The sequence below is a fragment of the Oppia nitens genome, unplaced genomic scaffold (genome assembly GCF_028296485.1).
Source record: "Oppia nitens isolate AA-2021 unplaced genomic scaffold, nextdenovo-longstitch-racon4-pilon3 scaffold6_pilon_pilon_pilon, whole genome shotgun sequence".
Classification (NCBI taxonomy): domain Eukaryota; kingdom Metazoa; phylum Arthropoda; class Arachnida; order Sarcoptiformes; family Oppiidae; genus Oppia; species Oppia nitens.
The window spans coordinates 3,054,104-3,073,837 of NW_026533250.1; the positions used below are offsets into that span (position 1 = coordinate 3,054,104).

The 19,734-nt window shown below is 29.5% G+C and overlaps 4 protein-coding genes and 1 non-coding gene across 6 annotated transcripts; 2 read left to right on the forward strand and 3 right to left on the reverse strand.

Annotated features, from left to right (window-relative positions):
- Positions 1-1,638: 1,638 nt before the first annotated feature.
- Positions 1,639-8,057, reverse strand: LOC128962657 (guanine nucleotide-binding protein G(s) subunit alpha). The gene is made up of 10 exons (XM_054309053.1): positions 7,666-8,057; positions 7,360-7,432; positions 5,653-5,707; positions 5,453-5,572; positions 4,135-4,232; positions 3,940-4,068; positions 3,676-3,855; positions 2,858-2,988; positions 2,724-2,791; positions 1,639-2,655 (listed from the first exon to the last, which is right to left on the reverse strand). The coding sequence occupies exons 1-10, from the start codon at positions 7,805-7,807 to the stop codon at positions 2,509-2,511; spliced, it is 1,143 nt and encodes a 380-aa protein (XP_054165028.1). The 5' UTR covers positions 7,808-8,057; the 3' UTR covers positions 1,639-2,508.
- A 2,863-nt stretch (positions 8,058-10,920) lies between these two features.
- On the forward strand, positions 10,921-12,176 carry LOC128962681 (neuralized-like protein 2). The gene is made up of 2 exons (XM_054309077.1): positions 10,921-11,897; positions 12,007-12,176. The coding sequence occupies exons 1-2, from the start codon at positions 10,997-10,999 to the stop codon at positions 12,174-12,176; spliced, it is 1,071 nt and encodes a 356-aa protein (XP_054165052.1). The 5' UTR covers positions 10,921-10,996.
- LOC128962678 (splicing factor 3B subunit 3-like) lies at positions 12,066-17,112 on the reverse strand. 2 transcript variants are annotated; one of them, XM_054309074.1, is made up of 7 exons: positions 16,952-17,112; positions 16,309-16,649; positions 16,008-16,101; positions 14,472-15,940; positions 12,569-14,293; positions 12,424-12,511; positions 12,066-12,131 (listed from the first exon to the last, which is right to left on the reverse strand). In XM_054309074.1, exons 2-6 carry the CDS (start codon positions 16,609-16,611, stop codon positions 12,467-12,469), a joined length of 3,636 nt encoding a protein of 1,211 aa, XP_054165049.1. In that variant the 5' UTR covers positions 16,612-16,649; positions 16,952-17,112; the 3' UTR covers positions 12,066-12,131; positions 12,424-12,466. The 2 variants fall into 2 exon arrangements, with proteins under 2 accessions (XP_054165049.1, XP_054165050.1); XM_054309075.1 differs by lacking the exons at positions 16,309-16,649; positions 16,952-17,112 and having other exon boundaries at positions 14,472-15,862; positions 15,922-15,940; positions 16,008-16,053.
- On the reverse strand, positions 16,743-16,816 carry LOC128963030 (small nucleolar RNA SNORD61). The gene has a single exon (XR_008484652.1). It is a non-coding gene; the product is annotated as a small nucleolar RNA SNORD61 (small nucleolar RNA).
- LOC128962680 (conserved oligomeric Golgi complex subunit 4-like) lies at positions 17,107-19,667 on the forward strand. The gene is made up of 2 exons (XM_054309076.1): positions 17,107-19,276; positions 19,357-19,667. Exons 1-2 carry the CDS (start codon positions 17,234-17,236, stop codon positions 19,630-19,632), a joined length of 2,319 nt encoding a protein of 772 aa, XP_054165051.1. The 5' UTR covers positions 17,107-17,233; the 3' UTR covers positions 19,633-19,667.
- Positions 19,668-19,734: the final 67 nt, after the last annotated feature.

Here is a 19,734-nt window from a genome sequence, read left to right on the forward strand (position 1 = left end):
AAAATATTTTTTAATGAATTAATATACTGTAAAATCTAACAATTTATAAAAACTTAAAACATCAAAATTAATAATAATAAATGTTTAATTATTTTTACTTAAAAAGACTCAAATTTAAAACAAATAATTTGATTAACTAATTATTTATCGTTTTTTAAAAACTACTTATATTTTTAATATATAAATTTTTTAGTCAAATATCAACATTCAATTAAAACCTATTTGTATAATATATTTATAATAATATGTGTATATCGAGTGTTTGACCAGAAATGTATTCAAAATAATGGTTCAAATATGAGATATAATAACATATGAAAAAATTCGCACAAAACAATTGCTGAAATTATTAAAACATAATTAATTTTAACTAATTATTACAATTATTACAATTTATTTAATGGATAGTCGGTCTGTTGCATTGATTTTCTTGTCTTACATTTATTTATCAATTTTATACATATATTTTTTATTTAATTAAAAAACATTAAATGATTTTAACATAAACACAATTTAAATCAATTGGTTTTTTCGGTAATGACTTCTATTCAAGTTTATAATTAAATATATATTTATATTCAACACACAAAAAAATTTAAAAAAGCAAAAGTAGTAAATAAAAGTAAAAATAATTTATAATATTTTAAACAATAACTCGAAGACAATAATCATTGGGAAGAATAAGCTTAACTTGACTTCAAAATGATTTTCGTTTTTAATTGAATTATTTCACTGCTTTAACGACAAGATCGGCGTCCAAACGGTTTAACCGATAGTTTTTTGACTGGTTTTTGGGTTTAGCTCTGGTTTTTAATTTAGTTGAGAGAAGTGGTGATTAAGTTAATTTTGTAGTACAATAATCAATGTTTGTACTGAACTGTTAAACAAATTTTGTTGATTTTTGAGTCCATGTTTTAGTTGAAAAAAATTACATAAAGTAATAAAAATTAAAATAATAGCTGTTTGATTATTATTATTATTATTAACAGAATTTAATTCGTTATTTATACAAAACAACAGCAGATAAATTATAACACTTTGAATTAACTGCAAAATTAAATTATCAGATATTAATAGCTAGAAAAAAAACGAACCAAATATAATATAAAAACATTTTTAAGTCATTGTTTTTTGTCAATATTTTTAATGTAAAAAATTACGGATTAAAAAACATTAAAACATTATTAGACTTGTTTTTATTGAGATTTGGATTATCGGTAATAACAACTGTTAATTGATGAATGATTGAGATATAAATGAAATAAATGAAAAATAACTGCCATTTAACCAATTATTTGTGTAATCACTTATTAACTAATATATATAATATAATATAATTCATATATAAATCACAACAAATAATTGTAGCAAAACATATTTTAGTAATTTATAATTACTAATCATTATATAATTGTTTTGTATATTAAATAATTTTATTACTCGTTTTCTTGAGTCGAACTCATTTAGTCAATGAATCGGTTATTCATTTTTAATAAAATTAAAGAATATTCTTGAAGTCTGTAATTTTGTAATCAATTTTTTTAAAAATAAGTAATTTTTAAAAATATGAGTTTTTGGGTTATCTATTGTATGTACTAATCATTTATAAAATACAAATATTTATTATTATTATTATTACTATAGGGCTTTGTTATTATTATTATTATTGTTATTAATAACAAATTCAAATATTAAAGGGTTGACTAAACAACAATTTGAAAAATGAGTTTACAAACAATCAAATTAAAATCAATTGGATGTGCGCTTTCATCAAATTCGACACAAAAATGCTGTTATTTTTTTAAACAAATATTTACTTCAAATCTTTGTTTTGTTTTCATAATTCAAAATCATTTCTTATATCTTCATATAAATTCAATTATGAGCACGACTTACAAGAATTTTTTTTGCTTAAAACAATTATATATCATATCATTAAAATGGGTTGCATTTGATTAATGGACTCAAAATTCTTGATTATAGGCAGAGAGTGGTTGGCAGACGATGGCTGAAGAGATGATGACTGACAATGATTCACATGACAGTTGATGACACTCATGATTTAGATGATTCTGATGCATGTCTTACATGTATTGGTGGTGTGTATGTGACCTCCGATGACCTGCAATTTGATGCGTCAAAAGATGTGATGAATTCAGTGATTGAAGTCTTTTTTGTTTGAATAATATATATTATCAACAAATAGTCAATTTTTCTAAAAAAGTCATCTCTTGAGGCATCTATTTAGTTGTATATTCATGTCATTAATTTGCTGTTGTTTTGGCTCTAATGCTAGTCTTCAGAGTTAACATTTCGGTATAATAACCAAAAGCTGAGGATTAAACTCAAGACAAACCCCAAACCGTTGCGTTTCTTGTCTTTAAACAGTTATTGTAATAATTGTTAAATTGAGAGTCATTTTGCAGATGCAATGTTTGGGTGAGAAAATAAATTGATTGAAACACTAATTAAAAACCTAATTGTGTTAACGTCTGGTTTGCACCGGAATCACAATAACTCGTATTGTCTTAAATGCATTCTTTGAATAATATCTCGACAGTCGTTAAACACTCGTCTGATATTTTCTGTGTCGACCGCACACGTGAAGTGAGGATAACAATAGTGTTTGCCGTCACCACTGGCTGTACTGATGCGCTAAATAATACAATAATGCAATACATTGTTAATTGCAATCAATCGACCAATTAATATCAAAGTCATACCAGGAACTCATCTCTAATAAAATACTTGGCTTTAACAAAGTCTGGATCCTCTCCCGGATCAAAGACAGCTGTAATAAATGATAATTAGATATCAATACATAATTGTTATGCAATAATGATTGTTGTGTCCATACCATCGGGTGGTGTCTGGTAGTGAGCGAATTCACAAAAATAGTCCTCTATTTTAGACTTTCCTGCCTTTACTTTTTCGGCTAATAAGTCTTGTTTATTGAGAAATAAAATAACTGATATCGTCCTTAACCACCTGTCATGTCATCAATAAATAAATTATCAATTAATCATTGAATTTCAATTTATTTTCATTAAAATATGTATTAATATGCAATCAAAAAAAGTGCATTGAATATTAAATTTAAGTCTAAAGTAGTGCAAAAAATGTTTGGCACCACACCTTTAATGATAGTCTCAATTAAACTGTTTTATTTCAATATTTACATAAATGCTCAACAAATTAATCTAAATCTTATTCAAAATAATGCAAACACCAAATTATAAATATTATTGATAGTATTCAATAGTATTATAACAACAATCAAATTATTACTCTATTTTTAAACATATGTTTTATAAATAAAATTCCTAAATTTGATATTATATGATATGTTATGATTATAATTTATTTTAATGCATAATTATATCACAACTAAGTTATCTTATTTATAGACCAATTACTTGTGTTTAATCGGGTTATTATGTAACTCTATAATTCACATTAAATGTTATAATTATGTTGTTAAATATTCATATAAATTTATCTTTATTTTACAAGATTAACTAATGATAAGTTTGCCAAAAAAATAACTGATCATAGATACTGTATATTCAGTATATAATAATTTTTTTTAAATAAAATTAATTGATTTGATAAAATAAGGAATGAAGTTAATTAAAATTTAATTATAAAAAATAATAATTAATAAAAAACAGTTACCTATTATTCCATATACTTTTAAAGAGATCGAGTGATTCCCGCAATCGGTTTTGATTGGGGTCTTCCCTGAGCACCATATTATAGCTGCTACAGGCGGTCACAAATATAATGGCAGTCACATCATTGAAACATTGGATCCATTTTCGTCGCTCATCACGTTGTCCACCGACATCAAACATACTATCCATTTAATAAAACATTAGTATAACAATTAAAAATTTTTAAAAAATTACAATTAATAGATGCAAACAAATGTATACTAACTGGAAGTTGACTTTTTCCACTTGAAATTTGGTTTCAAATATTCCTGAGGTTAAGACACGACATCTCAAGATATCCTGTTCTGAAGGCGTATAGTCAGCCATTTTGACGATATGGACCCGATCTAAAAAACTGGTTTATCGTTTAAAATTAATTTAATAAATGATTGTAACAAATGATTGTTTTAAAATTGCTTACTATTTGGCGCAATCTATTAGCTGATACTCATTGGATCTCTCAAATGCCAGTAAAACCCCCCTATCCTTCCAAAGCACTTCCGTGTGTTCGTAAAATTCCTTAAGAAAGACAACACATAAATATATCAAAAATAAAATGTATTATTTATTTAATCTTAAAATTTTTATTAAATATATACATAAAACAATGTATTAAATTTTAATTCATTAATGAATTTATTGATTCTCTAAATGTTGTGCCAAAAATGTCTGATTCTATGCTATTCTTAAATTGATTTATGAATGCAATAGTTTTGTGAACATTTATAAGCACTGGTAGGTAAGTTTGGGCTGAGCGCCAGTTCCACTGCTACTGACGACCCAAAACTTGCTTAATAGATGAAACAAAAAAAGTTTTAAAATCAAAATATAGAAACAAAAAATAATCAGTACTTAAAAATAAACTCTAAACTAATTATAAATATACTATATATATATATATAATTATTATAACTAAAATTGCAATGAATATGAAAAACGTGAAAATGAATCAAAACAAACAATAAGTACAAACTGTAATAAACTTTTTAAAACTCTATTATTGCATATATTTAACAAAACATGTAAACATAAATCAATTAATATATTAATTAAATTGAATTGAATAGTAAATGTTTTTTTTTGTCTAATGTTATTAACTTAGTTTTTTGTTTGGTTTATCAGTAGTGCTAATTTATTAATTTATTTATAGAGTAAACAAATGTTTGCAAAAATAAAAACGTTTACGAGTTTAAAGATATCTATCAATCAATTCAATGCCACATTTCATTGCAATAAATTTAATATTAAAAAAATTATTCCTATAATTTATATAAAATTTATAATCTTTGATATCGTGATCAACGTTTAAAAAATACTTTAATACATCCAATTTTCGTATACGTTATATTTATAAGCCATAAAATACCTTTAAAATTAAGTTACTCTTCAAAAAAAATGTATAAAATGCTAATATAAATATTTATATAGTTTTTGAAGGTAATAGAGAGTGAGTTGAGATCATATTAAATAGAAATCAATTTATAATTTATTAATTTATTTATGACAACAAACCGCAAACCGTGAAGGAATTATATTTAATGTTTGAATAAATTTTTTATACTCTTATAGTTGTTATGAGTTTTATTTAATGAGACTTAAAATTAAAAATAATGAACAACTGAATGGCATTTAAATGCAAGAATAGTAAATGAAATTAAAAATAGAAAATATGATATATCAGTAAAAGATAATTATATGATATAACAATAAATATTAAAATAAAACATAAGATAACATACGGTCGGGTAATCAAAATCAGGATTACTGGCCACGTCTTGAATGTAATCTACTCTCCACTGGTTGTCGGGGTTTTCCAATTGAACCGGAGGTACCAAAGTGCTCATTGCACCCGTTATTGTCTATATTTTTTAATTTATAATAATATACATACAGTATGTTGGGCTCAGTTAGTATAAGTGATAACAATACAAATTCATACCAGAATTGCATCCCTAATATTTTTCTTGATGTCCTCAATCTTTTGTCTCTTTTCGCTGTTTCAATATATTAATAATAATATATTTATATTATAGTAAAGTATTATTGTTATTATTATCATAATAAATATATTACTTTTAAGTGTTTATTATCTATAAATTCTATTTATATATAATAGCTATATATAATTGTAGGTTAATAAATAGATAAATAAACATAATAAAATTTAAAAAATAATAAATAATAATTGTATAAACTAAGCGTAAATGTTATTGTATATTACTGTATATAAAATAAATGTTATAAAAAGTATACATATTTACAGTTGTATCGGTTAAAGTCAAATAAATCACTCAATTTTTATGAGCCATATCTGAATGCTATGTAATTAAGAGTAAATTCGATAAAACAATACAAATAATCCCTTTTATCTAAACATTTGATCTAACGTTAAGCTAATTTTACTATTGAATTGAATTAATACAAAGTTCAAGCCTTAGATATAGTTTATATGTTAAGTCGAGTTTTAACGAAAATTTTTAACAGTATATATAAGAATCCGGTTATTAGTTATCAAAATAAATATTTATTAAAATGCTATGAAATATATAATAAATTATCTAAAAGTTTATGCCGTTGTCGTCTCAAGAATTTATATGTAAATCTCTAAACAAACATTTACTGTAAATGATAATCAAATAATTGTATTACAAACTAACTGATAGAGTACTGTATAACTAACTAGCTCTAGATAAACAACAAATTTAACAATTCACTAAAATTAACCACTTATATATTATTATTATATAAATAATAATTTTAACTTTAATTATTGTATCAAATCAATGATTTTAATAGGTTTTACTTTGTTATAAAAAGTATTAATTATGTTTCAAGTAAATTATATTTGCTTTTTAAATGATATACTTTTATGTGTAACTAAAAAGAGTTATGAATAATGGGATAATAACTTATATTATATTATAAATATTTATAATAATTATACAAAAAGTACTGTATATTTATGAACTTTAAGTAAAGTTCTCTCTCTCTCTCTCTCTCTCTCTCTCTCAATATTTCTAAGATTATGACCGACTTTTATGGTTGAAAATTATGGACTGCATTTAGTTCTCAAATTTTATATTATATGTAACAACAAAAAAATCACTACTTTTTATGCTAACACTTCAAAAATAGAGTCAAAATGAGTTTCAAATTAAATAAATAATTAATTATAGAGAAAACTGCGCTGTAATAAGTCAGTCATTTGGCTTATCATATGCTATAAAACACTTTATATACAATTTATATATTATATACTGTACTATGTGTTAGATATATACGGTATATAATATATATATATTTATTTATATAGAAATATACGGTTTATACTGGCAATTACCTTAAATAATTTATATTTAACATATATATTACACTAATTTCAATACAATTAACTTATTTTAGTCATTGCATAATATACAGCAGTAAATTGAAAAATATGATATTAATTTAATTAACGGTAGGTAAACCAACCAACTTATTACAAATATGATTAACTAATTTTGAGATTTATTAATTAATAAAAATAATAATAATAAGTCAAGAAATAGATAGATATTGTGAGATAAATAAAATTTTATAAAAAGACTAAATAAATAAATAAAAAGTTAATATTTAATTTTAAAAAATTATAGTTTGATTGACTTACTCTTCACTAAATCCATTGACGTGTAAAATCCTCATTTGTTTGACAATCGTACTCTTCCCGGACTCACCCGCACCTGATTTGGTCATAAATTTACACATTATTACTAAATAAATACATTATTTAACCAAAAAAATGTATAAAAAATAAAACAATTTTTTTTAAAAAAAAGTGATTAAATCAGTGACAAAATAAGACAAAAATGTCAACGTCTTAAATAAAAAAACTAATAATTAATGACATTAAAAATGAGTGGTTATATTAATGGCATTAATTATTTGTGTTGTTTGTGTCGGCAAAGACACCCACCGAGCAGTAGTAGTCGATGAGTGGCTCTATATATTTGTTTGTCTTTCTGGATCTGCTTTTCGATGCGTTTATTGGCTTCTTTGCGTTTCTTGTCCTCCTCTGCATCGTTCTTAGAGTTGGATCCGCCGAAACATCCCATCATTACATTCGCCAATAGAGATGGTCTGCGGTTCGCTTCACTCTCTTCTGATTCCAGCTTTGATTTGACTGATGTCTCAATTCTTTCCACTTTTGATTACTTTTGATTAAATTACTATTACTATTGATTTACACAACACTTTATTATTATTATTATTTATTACTTATTATTATTTTTGTAATAATTATTTAACTATTTTTTTTATTTATTATAAGAGATAAAAATATGTTAAATAAAACACAAAGTAATTAAAAGAGTTGATTATTTAAAAAAAATCAATAATTAATTGCAATAATAATCATATAAATAATAATTTTAATAATAATGTATTGAAAATCATTTGCCAATTGAATCAATATTTATATTTAAATAATAATAATAACAACAAATGGTTGTATCAATTGAACAATTTGGTGATCAAGTGGTGACATAAAAATTGATTAATTTGATGAATTGGTGATGAAATACATAAAGGAGACAATCGGTACACATGTATTGAGACAGTTAGTGGTGATGTCTTGTATTAACTGATTGATCATCAAAATCAAAACATGTGTCTCACAGTCGGTGCCAATCAGATCAAGTGCTGGTGCTGTCGTTGATGGTATGCGATGCTCACTATCTGTGATGCAGTTGATCTTAAGTGATCATCAGTGTTGTCCATGTCATAGGCATTGCATGTGTGGATCAATTGATGCATAATTGTTGGCCACAAACAGCTTATGGCAATCAATTTAGTGAACATCTCTTTGACGAGATGTGCATCACTGCAGTGTTTGGTGTCTTGCGATGCATACTATCATCAAAACTATCAATTCATACAAATGATGTCAAAGTGTTGATTGAGTCACTTGTTTTGGATCAGTCAGTGGTCCACAGAATCATAACACACATCCAAACCAATGGCACCAATGGTTCGCCATTACTAACACTCATACCTACAGTCAATACATTGACTCCAATGTATGTCCAATATATCCAATACATACACACATACAACACATACAACACATACTCAACAGTACTTTATATTATTCAATACAATATCACTCTCTCTCTCTCTTTCTCTCTCTCTCTCTCTCTCTCTCTCTCTCACACACATAACACACACATATTCACTGCTTATCCAATACATGATTACATAGACTACTGTATCTCTCACACACTCTGTCACTCCTCACCCACGCATCACAACGACATCTATCAACACAACTGCATCACCACTACTACATCACTTACATCACCATCACTTCAGTCAATACTGTGCTCTAGAGATGACTGTCCATATGAATAGCCGATGGCATCACCTTATCATACATTCATATAAATATAATGACAAACTTATTATTATAGACTACTATATTACGAATAGACATTTTTCAATTAAATTACATTAATTTTGTTAACTAAAAAAATAAACTATTTATTAGAAATATTAGATATTTAGTTATGATATATTATATTAAATTTTAAAAATCAAATACACTTTTTTGTTATTGAAATTTTGTTATTATTATATTTACCATATTATCCATAAATTATATTTATATATAAAAATAGATATTTAAGTTTTTCAATAATAAATAAAAAAGAAATTCTCAATTCAATTGATTATATATTTAGTCATTCAATTTGTAGATATATCGCCATATATTGGTTTGCATTTAATTTTAATACTGTATATTATATATACATTAATATACTGTATGTATACCTATTTATTATAGGTATTTATTTGAAAATATAAATTAGATATTCATTGCATGAATTTTGATGCACAATTGAAATTGCAATTGCAATGACAATTTCAATTTTACATTTTCATTTGCATATTTCAATTTTAAATAATTTTGCATTTTTACTATTATTTTATTTTATTTTATTATAATATGTATTTAATATAAGACAAAATATTCTTCTAAGAAATGTTAGTTTATTTTAGTACTTTATAATTATTATTTTTTATATTGTATATAACAGATAAAATTTTATATTTGTTTTAAGTATAATTGTTTTGATAAAAGTGCAACTGATATTAAGTACAATGTTATTAAATTATAATTTTTTCATTATTTTATATCATTTGTAAATTTGTATTATTAACTATACAAAATTGTTTATAGCTTTATTTGTTATAAAACAATTATTAATTTAAAACTCATAAAAGTCAATTACAAAATATTAAAATAATTTAGAATTTTAAAATATTATTAAACAAATTTAAAGTCGATAATAATAAATAGTTTTATGGTTTTATTAATTTTAATAAAAACAATTAAAAAGACATTTTTTGTCTAAATGTAAATATATGTAATTTTTGATTAATAAAAAAATAGTTTTAATACTTTAATAGTGACAAAATAATTATAACTTTAACATAAATTATTGAATAAATACTACACTTATGTTTACTAAATGATATACTATAGTTAACAATTGTGAACAGTATTTAATTGACCGAACGGTAAATTTTGCAGATATTATCCCGGGATTGGGTCAGTTATACGGGTCATATAAAACAAATAAATTATATATTAATAATTTAAAAATCATATAACGTGTAAATTGCTTAAACTATTTAATTATTAGACATATTTTATTCTTATTACAGTATTATTACTACATAATGTAATAATCTATAAAAATTTTAATCAAAATGAATAAACAATGAGATAACATAATATAAATAATTATAAATGATTTTTATTATATCTCTATATTACTGACTGTAAACTTATAAGAAATTTACTATTTTCATAAAAATGATATATTAGTGTATAAAAATATTCTGTAATATATTAATAAACAAAAAAAATAATATTAATATAAAGTTTGTGTATGTGTTGTAAAAGTGTAGACATTTATAATTTATTAAATATTAAATTTTAAAAATATTGTTCACATATTGAACAAAACTATTGCAATTATTTTGCAAATAATAATATTATATTAGTTAGAGTACAGAAAAAAAACAATAAAAAGTTTACATTCAATAAGTTGTCTGTCAATGGACTTTAAGTAACGCTATTTATGATAGCATTAACTGAATGAGTGATTGTTTACTATTAATATTACATTAATATTCATATTATTATATAATTTGATTGTTTGTTAAATACAATAGTATTTAGTGTCAGTGTTATAGTGACGGACAATCAGATGTGAGTGTTGTTGTTGTTGTTGTTGTGTGTGATGTCTATGTCTTTGCCATTGACTCGGTTCCACTCATATCACGGGCAGAACATAATCTTATTGGACGACTCAGTCGTGGCCTACCGTAAGGCCAGTTTCGCTCACGGAATTGCTTTCAGCGAAAAGCCATTACTTCCCAATGAGATCTTCTTGATTGAGATCGAGAGGAATGAGAGTGGATGGTCGGGACACATGCGGTTAGGTCTAACCCAATTGGATCCGTCGTCACACTTTCAACTTCCGCAATACGCGTTGCCTGATCTCCAAAATCACGGCCACTCGTGGGTCTTCGCCATTCCTAATAACTCGGAGATTACCGACACTATGAGTGATCATCGGATTGAGTACAATGAGACAGATGACACACAACAGACAAATCATAATCACCGAAATGGCCAAAGAAGACAAAGACATCGTAGCACACAAAGACGCAGACATTCAGAGACATCAATCTTAGGAAATGGCGAACAAATCCGTACGAGTCGTGGCATTATTCCTCGATATCTGTTACGACCGGCCATCAGAAGTAATATGACAACAGATAGTATGGATGAATCACCATTTGAGCGATCATTTGTCAATCAAGCAAATGGTGACCAATTTGTTTACGACTCACTGATGCCCTCGACATCAACTATTTCTCCCAGTAATTCTCAGTCAAGTCTTGTCAATCATATATACTATCACAACGTCAACGGCGAAGACTCGAGCAGTTTAGACACCAACTCTAGTGACGACTCGACAGCCAATATGGCATACCTGCCAACCGATGTCGGCAGTAAAGTGGGTGTCATGTATGCCGTGACCGGTGATCGGGCGGAAATGCATTTCATTTTTAATGGTGAAGATCACGGTATTTATGCCAAAGATATACCATATAGAAAGGGTCCACTGTTTGCAGGTTTATATTTTTATATTACTTTTGATTTTATTTACATATGATTTGTTTCGTTTATAAAAAAATTATACAAATTTTAAAAATGATTAATAAATATATTTCAATGAATTAGTTGTAGACATATACGGAACGACAAAACAGGTGCGAATCGTTCAGCTGTACGGCATATCGTCATTGAAGAGCGCCTGTCGTAATGCAATACTGGCCACAATCCGGTCACCAAAAGTTATTCCTTTCCTACCGTTGCCAACAAAATTAAAAAATTACTTAATGTATCAATAAATCAGTCATTAATTGTAGATTTATTTATTGATATCAAATTAAAAGTCAAATCAAGGTTTAGCTTTGATTAAAAATATATATATATATAGGAACGGAAAATATATGACAAATACTGTATATATATATATATATTTTGTTACAATGTTTTTGTTTAACAAATTCTAAATTATTATTTATTAACCTTTTATTATGTGATCGACAGTAAAGCTAATTCATTTATAAATTTAAAGTTATAAAAAATACTTACATTTTTGTACATTAATGTGTTATATAATCAATAAACATATGAATTAAAAGGCGTATTGAGTTCTAATGTCCTCTAATTTCTTTGATACCTAAAAACGGACATTTGATTAGTTTGTATAAAAAATATATCAATATATGAACCAAACCTCAGCTGGAATTCTATCCATATCTTCGGCAATACTCTTTTGTTTCGGTGCATCGATTGAATTAAATTGTTCGCAGAGATCGCCATCGATGACATTTTTGACCGGATAATAGTATGATCTGAATGAGAGGTGATCCCTTCCACATAACGGTCCGTTTTCAGAGCGCATATGCATTTCTAAATGTGTGAAAAAATCATGATCTTCGTGTGATGTAAACGGCACTAAAACACCAATAGTGCCCGAAATAGTAGTATAAATCAGCGCTTCCGATAAGCCCGGAATCAGAGTTGCCCTTTGCATCGATAAAATTATTTCTCCGACATGAAAGTTACACAATATATCAGCCTTTTGGGAGGCACCTCCTAACCATCCTCTGTCCCATAATGACTTGACACCAGTTGGATCTTCATCCACCTCATCGTTAATACCTTGCGGTAAACGTATGACTACAACATTGCCAAACTTATCGGCACCGGCGAGTGTGTCGTAGTCTAATACACACATAGATGTAACCCAACGAGGAATCGAGTCATCAGCGAAAACAATTAATTGATTTTCGGATCGTTTATATCTTACAAAATAATAGCTTTCCTGTACGTCTCCAACATATAAACGACTTCCCATCGCACTGATAACAACAATCATATTATTTATAGTCTTATTCTCACATTTTCTCAATAATTTCTTTTTTCCCAAATCATAGATTCTCAACAATTTTCCCACTCCTATGACAACTCTTCCTTGAAAAGGGCAGATAGCATGTGGTACGTCTTCAACAGGTGTTATGTGAGCCAATTCAAGACGTTTACCTTCATCTACGAGCCTATAGGTATGAATAGTACCTCCATTACATTCACGAGGATTTAAATGAAGATCTTTGGCGACACCGACTAATATGAATGGCACGTCTCCCTGTCCAATGAATCGACACAATGCAATGCTAAAAGCGGCTTCATTTTGTTCCAACTCTATTTTATGAAGTGTTTGTCCACTAATGGGATCAAGTATTCGTATAATAGACGCCCAATGTCCCAGACCAGGCTTCGGGGCTCCGAACATACTTTCTGGTAGATCTTCACTGAGAAAAGCAGCTGCCATTTCAGCCGCCTGTTCCTGTTCATCATCACCTGCCGCTTCTACCATTTCCTCTGCCATCTCTTGTTTTCGGATTCGTTTATTTTTCTGTGAATAAGCGTTGTGTTCAGTTTCAATGATTATCAAATAACCGCTTTCAGGATGTATTGCAAATTTTCTAGGAGTGTATTCAAGAGGAATGGTTTGTTGATTGAAAACTGCTCCCAACTTCTCGAGCGCCAAAATTCTCAATGTATTACCTGAGATGGCAACTATGCCTTCAGGACATTGTTCTGATGAGAAACCAGAAGCGTATTCCAACATTTCATAAGACAATGGCGTTAAATGGAATCGATTTTGATGGTAATAACAGAGCCACGAACGACTCGACATTGCCAGAAGTGCTTCACTTCCTTGCATTTGTACCCGAAATAGTTTGATTGGTCGCGTTCCCAGATATCGAGTTCGGGTATCAGATAAGTCTCCCGTAACCTCATCGAGAACTGTCCTCAAATGCACACCATTTTGAAGACCAACATTAAGATACAGACGGCCTGTTGCTTTGCCATCAGTTTTAGCTCCCATTTCGACAATACATAATGACTCAGGAGTTGCGGGTAATGCTTGCATTGATAAAGGAGACAAACATTCCTATAAAAATTATTATTTAAATTATCTGTATTAGCAATAAATAATAATAAATAAATAAAAATAAAATTTTAAAAAATCAGACAAAAAAATAAGTTCAGCATTAATTCAGTTGAAACACGGTTAAAGTCATCATAAGTTAAATTTTTAAAAATGGTAAACATTTTACTGTAAAACTTACCGTTGGATCTAATGATATAATTCTGACTGTATTATCCGACAAACCAACCGCCAAAAATCTGGATCTCTGTTCTCCAGACGGAACTTCACCCAAAGCCATACAAATGACATCACAATTCATGTCTTTTCTATCGGTATATTCATTCAATTGTCCGCTAATATCCATTTCAAAGTAGACAATTTCACCGCCAGTTAAAGCAATGACAACTTGTCTATGATTTATCGCACATCTCGTGATATGCTTTTTGCCGGGAGTTCGCCATTCATTGACTCTCTTATCAGCTCTAATGTGACGAATGCCGTCGGGATATATCTGGACGAGTGCGTCGTCACCGATCTGTGCGCACGAAAGCGTTGGTGTAGTTCCTAAAAATCCTGAATCTGTTATTTCTTCAACAGTTTCTCCAATTGACAGCACAAGTGTTGCATTAATAAATGAGACGACAATATAAGAATCAAAGTCATCGTCGGCTCGCTTTTTGACTGTCCAGACAGCGTTCGGAATACCGGGTAGTTCTGAAACAGCCATTTCTGACACTTCCAATCCGTGTCTCAATACCCGTAATGTCGATCTCGGACCTCTACCACAAGCAGCTAAAACTTGAGGAGTGTCTTCATTGGCCACATCAGCAATCTGACAGTGCATTATTGGTGACAAAGATTCTGTTTCGTCGACTAATACTAAATTTTTTAGCGGACGGGGAGAAAAAAAGAATGTCTCGCCTTCACCTAAAGGCATAGAACTACTGAACTCTGGTTCGTCGTCATCATCACCTAAATGTGCGATTTGGTAGAGATAATGATTGCCAAACTCTGAACCAACAAAAAGAAATCCAGTCTTTAATACACAAAGACTGGCAGAAACAGGAACGGTATCAAAGTATTTAAGTTTAATTTCAGTCACCATATCTTCATCGGTTTCGAGTGTTATTTTGAAAACATCTCCCTGTTCTGTCTGAACCAAAAAGAAAAACATTGACTTAGTCTTGTGAGTGGCAGAGCAGACAAATATCATTCCCCTTTCGGGATCATCTAAATCGTTACGACGACGAGGTATAGGACATCTTATATCCGGTTGATCTCCAAAATTCTTATACGTCACGTAATTCTCGGAACAGATAAGAACGCCAGACGGACCTTCAGTACCTCCGGGAACTGTAATTAGAAAGTTTGCGTGTTCTTCAAGAGGTTCACTGTATTTACGAACCACATGATTGAGACCCAAATCCAACTCATAGAAAGTTAACGTCTGTTGCGTCAGTTGTGCCGCTTCGCCGGTAGGATCGCTATCTGCTTCTTCGTAATCCATCTCAAGACAGGCAAACATAGGGTTCTCAAAGCCCACATCAATGCCAACCGAATGAAAAACAAATGTATTTGATTTGTGTGCCTCTAGTGGTGAGGATATAGTCAGTCGTGCGCTGGCGTCTCGATTAAGAATATATACTAACTTTTGCTTCTCTACGGAACCTATAGTTTAAGACAATAAATCCGTCATTAATAAACTCAAACTTAAATATAATTAAAAAAAACTTACTAATCATAACAGCCCTTCCTTTTGGATCAGTAGCCAAGTATTGTCCGGGAACTATACGTCGACAACCACTCTTACCAAACGTTTCCTGATGGACCTGTTTATCATCAATGATATATATAATACATAAAAATTAATATATAATTTATCGGTAATATAAATAAACCTAAATATCACTATAACTTCATATCATTAAATCAGATAAATTGAGGTAAAGAAAGTGTTGTCCTCACTGTCATTCAGTGGACAGACGAGTTTATCATCATTTTCTGAAGTTAACAACTTAACAATATCTTATACACACCTTATCGAAGACATTTTTATTTGGCAAATACTCCAAAATAACAATACGTCCTGAATCTGATCCAATTACAAGATAATCTTTGGAGCCACCGGTCAAACGAAAGGCAAGCATTGATCGGATTATACCAAACACTTCAACCGACAATAAGATGTGAATTTTGCCGGTATTGACATCGGGTCGGATCAGTTCCAACACCTTTCCTCTGGCGACAGCTATTTCCTGTTGTTTAGTTCCGGCAAAACTTCCGTGAACTGCACAGACAATGCCTGACGACCGCTGAAGTGTTAGATTATATAAATACATATTTTTTAGTCAATTAGACTAAAGTCCGACAATTAGATCTGTTTGAAGATATCATAAAATATCATTAGATTTCAAGACAATGCAATCTCTTTATTCAATTAATGTATTAATTGTTGTTTAATTGGTTTAACACAATCAGTACTTCTTAGAGGACATTCATTCATCAATAAATCAACTTATGATGAGAACAAATAATCATCACTTTGTGATCAAATCATGTCTTTAATATACATTCAAATCAATTACCAAATGGCGACCAAAAGCCGCCAATCAATCAATGGTTTAGTAATTTAAAGACAAATTAATTAAAATATTTACTACAAGACAATAATACGCTTACCATTTGATTTTAGTCACCAATTGGTGATTATATTATTAACTTAATGATCAAAATTGAAGACATAAGTGAAAGATAATGAAGAGATTGAGTACTAAAAAGCAAAGACAGGACACGACATGTGCTTTACTTTGACTTCACTTTCATATCTAAAGTCAGTCTATTGTAGTGATTGTAGAGATGGGTCTCAACACTAATCACGTCATATATTATGTGGTCATTGATGAAGACGTGTATCAAATAAATATATCATATGTTTGTTTGGGTATCACTTGACTGTCATAAATGGATCAATTGGTTGATATCCGCACTCTGTCCACACTCGACGATGTCATCAAAGCATACGACCGATTGTGTGCTGAAGAGACTGATGTCAATAAACAGATCAATGATTTGCTGTCAGACGACAAACAGTTGGAGTCATCGATGGCTCGACTTCGCAAAGATATGCCAAATATGTCTTTGATTGAGAGCGACGCCAAACAGTTGTCATCACTCATACAATTTACGTCATCGTTGGCCGATAGTGTCTCGTATAAAGTGCGACGACTGGATTTGGCCAAAACACGAGTGACTCAATGTCTTCAGCGCATTGAAGACATATTGGATCTTAAGTTTTGTACGGATGGCATACAGAAAGCTTTGTCCACCGAAAACTACGAACAGGCGGCCGCACACATACATCGGTTCTTGTCTATGGATGAATCGATTCTTAGAAAGTCTGCCGAAACTCAAGAACTGTCCGCAAGTTCGCTGACTAACAATGAAATGAATGCCTCTTCAATGGATGAAGCATTTCAACGATTACATGAAGCAGAGGTCAAACTGAAGAATATTGTGATGAAGAGGTTTGACGAAGCCGTTAGTGATGATGACGTGGCTTCAGTCGAGCGCTTCTTTAAAATATTTCCACTTTTGAATCAACACTCTGAAGGTCTTAAAAAGTTTTCCAACTATTTGTGTACTAAAGTCAATGAAAAATGTCTGAACAAAAACAATTCAAATCAATCTTCAGCCACACATTCAGACAAATTAACGCAATTATATGAATGCATTGCTAAGACTATAGACATTCACCAACCGCTGGTTGAGACCTATTACGGACCGGGAAAGTTGGTCACAGTTGTAGATATCTTACAAAAAGAATGCGATCGCGTCAGCAAAAGAATTATTGATGATTTTAAGGTTAAGAAAAATTTACCACAAGTTATCACTTTAGTGACCAAATCATTGAAAGCCAGTTCTAGTTATCAAACGTCAACTAAAGTGGATCCCAGAGATTTGGATCAACTGTTGTCTGATATTATAATACTTAATAATAGAAGCGAAATGTATTTGCGATTTATAACAAAGCGGTCCAAAAGTGATATTGAAGTAGCTTTTCCTGAGACAAGTGTCAAACCTGATGACCAAAATGAAAGGCGGGAACGACTTCAGCAAATGGATTCAATCTTAAGAAACTGTGATTTAAGTCATTCAATACATGAATTGAATGGTATTTATGTTTTGATAGAAGAATATTTCATTAGAGAGTCGACTCTTAAAGCTATTCAATTGGATTGCGTGGAAACGTCCGGTGCTCTCACTTCTAGTATGTTAGACGATGTCTTCTTTATTATCAAGAAGTGTATTAAGAGAGCTCTATCGGGTGGAAGTGTTGATGTTGTTTGTGCTGTTATTAACCATTCTGTTTCAATATTGGAAACATCTTTTTGCGATTCTATGAATGAGAGGTTAAGGTATGGATACCCGAGCACTATATCTGGTGCCGCAGCAGCACTTGACTTGAGTCAGGCCTATAATGCACTTCAGGCCGGAAGATATCTACAAACGTCCAGTGATGTGGAGAACGCAAAGACATTGTTCTTGAGCTCATTAAATAATTTGGACACCGCTTGTGAATACGTCAAAACACTTAAGACTACGATTTCAGAAGACGTCAAGAAATCGACAATCGCTGAGAAACATCAAAACGAAAAGCTTGAGAGCTGTTTATCAGATATGGTAGCTCTAAGCGGACGATTCAATTCAATTATAACATCCGGTTTGGGACAACTGTGTTCATCAGTGTTGAAACCAAGAATTAAGATATGGATCGACGCTTTCATCTCTTATAATCATATTCTCAGTGAAGAAGAGTTGATTGGTTTTGAGACAACAGATGGTTTGCGACCTTTTATGCAAACATTTATTATAAGTCTCAACACTTTTGTTAAATCATTTAAAGATAGTTTGACTCAAAACAATAGCGACACTCTTCTCAGTCTTTTCTCTACAGAATTGATTCAAAGATTGAGTGATGCGGTTCTCAAATGTTCTTATAATAAGGTATTTACAAATGAAAAATCATTAATTATATTACTATCAATAAATTGTTTACTTAATACTGATAATTGATTTGTTAACAGTTGGGAGGCTTTCAATTTGATCGTGAATTGCGGGCAATAATAAACTATTTGACCGGTGCCACCACGTGGTCAATACGCGATAAATTTTCAAAACTTAAACACATTTCTATAATTTTAAATTTGGAAAATGTCGAAGAAATCAATGAATATTTAAATCCGAGTTCAAGTGATTCTGGTTTATCAACTCCTTGGAGGTTAACTCCAAACGAAGTCAAACAAGCGCTTAGATTAAGACATGACTTTAATTCATTAGATATTAAAAAGTTAAACCTATAAACAACTTATTTTTGAATTTATATATATATAAATTACATAATATTATATTATAATTATAAAAGTTATTAATATAAAAACGATGATTTATCAAATTATAACGAT

Excerpts from the sequence above, each read along its gene's own strand:
- LOC128962657 (XM_054309053.1), bottom strand. The coding sequence starts at position 7,807 with ATGATGGGATGTTTCGGCGGATCCAACTCTAAGAACGATGCAGAGGAG. Across the intron at positions 4,233-5,452 it reads CTGATTTTGATTACCCGACC|GAATTTTACGAACACACGGA; the intron begins GTATGTTATCTT and ends GTCTTTCTTAAG. Across the intron at positions 2,656-2,723 it reads TTATTAGAGATGAGTTCCTG|CGCATCAGTACAGCCAGTGG; the intron begins GTATGACTTTGA and ends TGTATTATTTAG.
- LOC128962681 (XM_054309077.1), top strand. The coding sequence starts at position 10,997 with ATGTCTATGTCTTTGCCATTGACTCGGTTCCACTCATATCACGGGCAG. Across the intron at positions 11,898-12,006 it reads AAAGGGTCCACTGTTTGCAG|TTGTAGACATATACGGAACG; the intron begins GTTTATATTTTT and ends TCAATGAATTAG.
- LOC128962678 (XM_054309074.1), bottom strand. The coding sequence starts at position 16,611 with ATGTATTTATATAATCTAACACTTCAGCGGTCGTCAGGCATTGTCTGT. Across the intron at positions 16,102-16,308 it reads ATAAAAATGTCTTCGATAAG|GTCCATCAGGAAACGTTTGG; the intron begins GTGTGTATAAGA and ends GATGATAAACAG. Across the intron at positions 14,294-14,471 it reads TTATATCATTAGATCCAACG|GAATGTTTGTCTCCTTTATC; the intron begins GTAAGTTTTACA and ends TAATTTTTATAG.
- LOC128962680 (XM_054309076.1), top strand. The coding sequence starts at position 17,234 with ATGGATCAATTGGTTGATATCCGCACTCTGTCCACACTCGACGATGTC. Across the intron at positions 19,277-19,356 it reads TCAAATGTTCTTATAATAAG|TTGGGAGGCTTTCAATTTGA; the intron begins GTATTTACAAAT and ends ATTTGTTAACAG.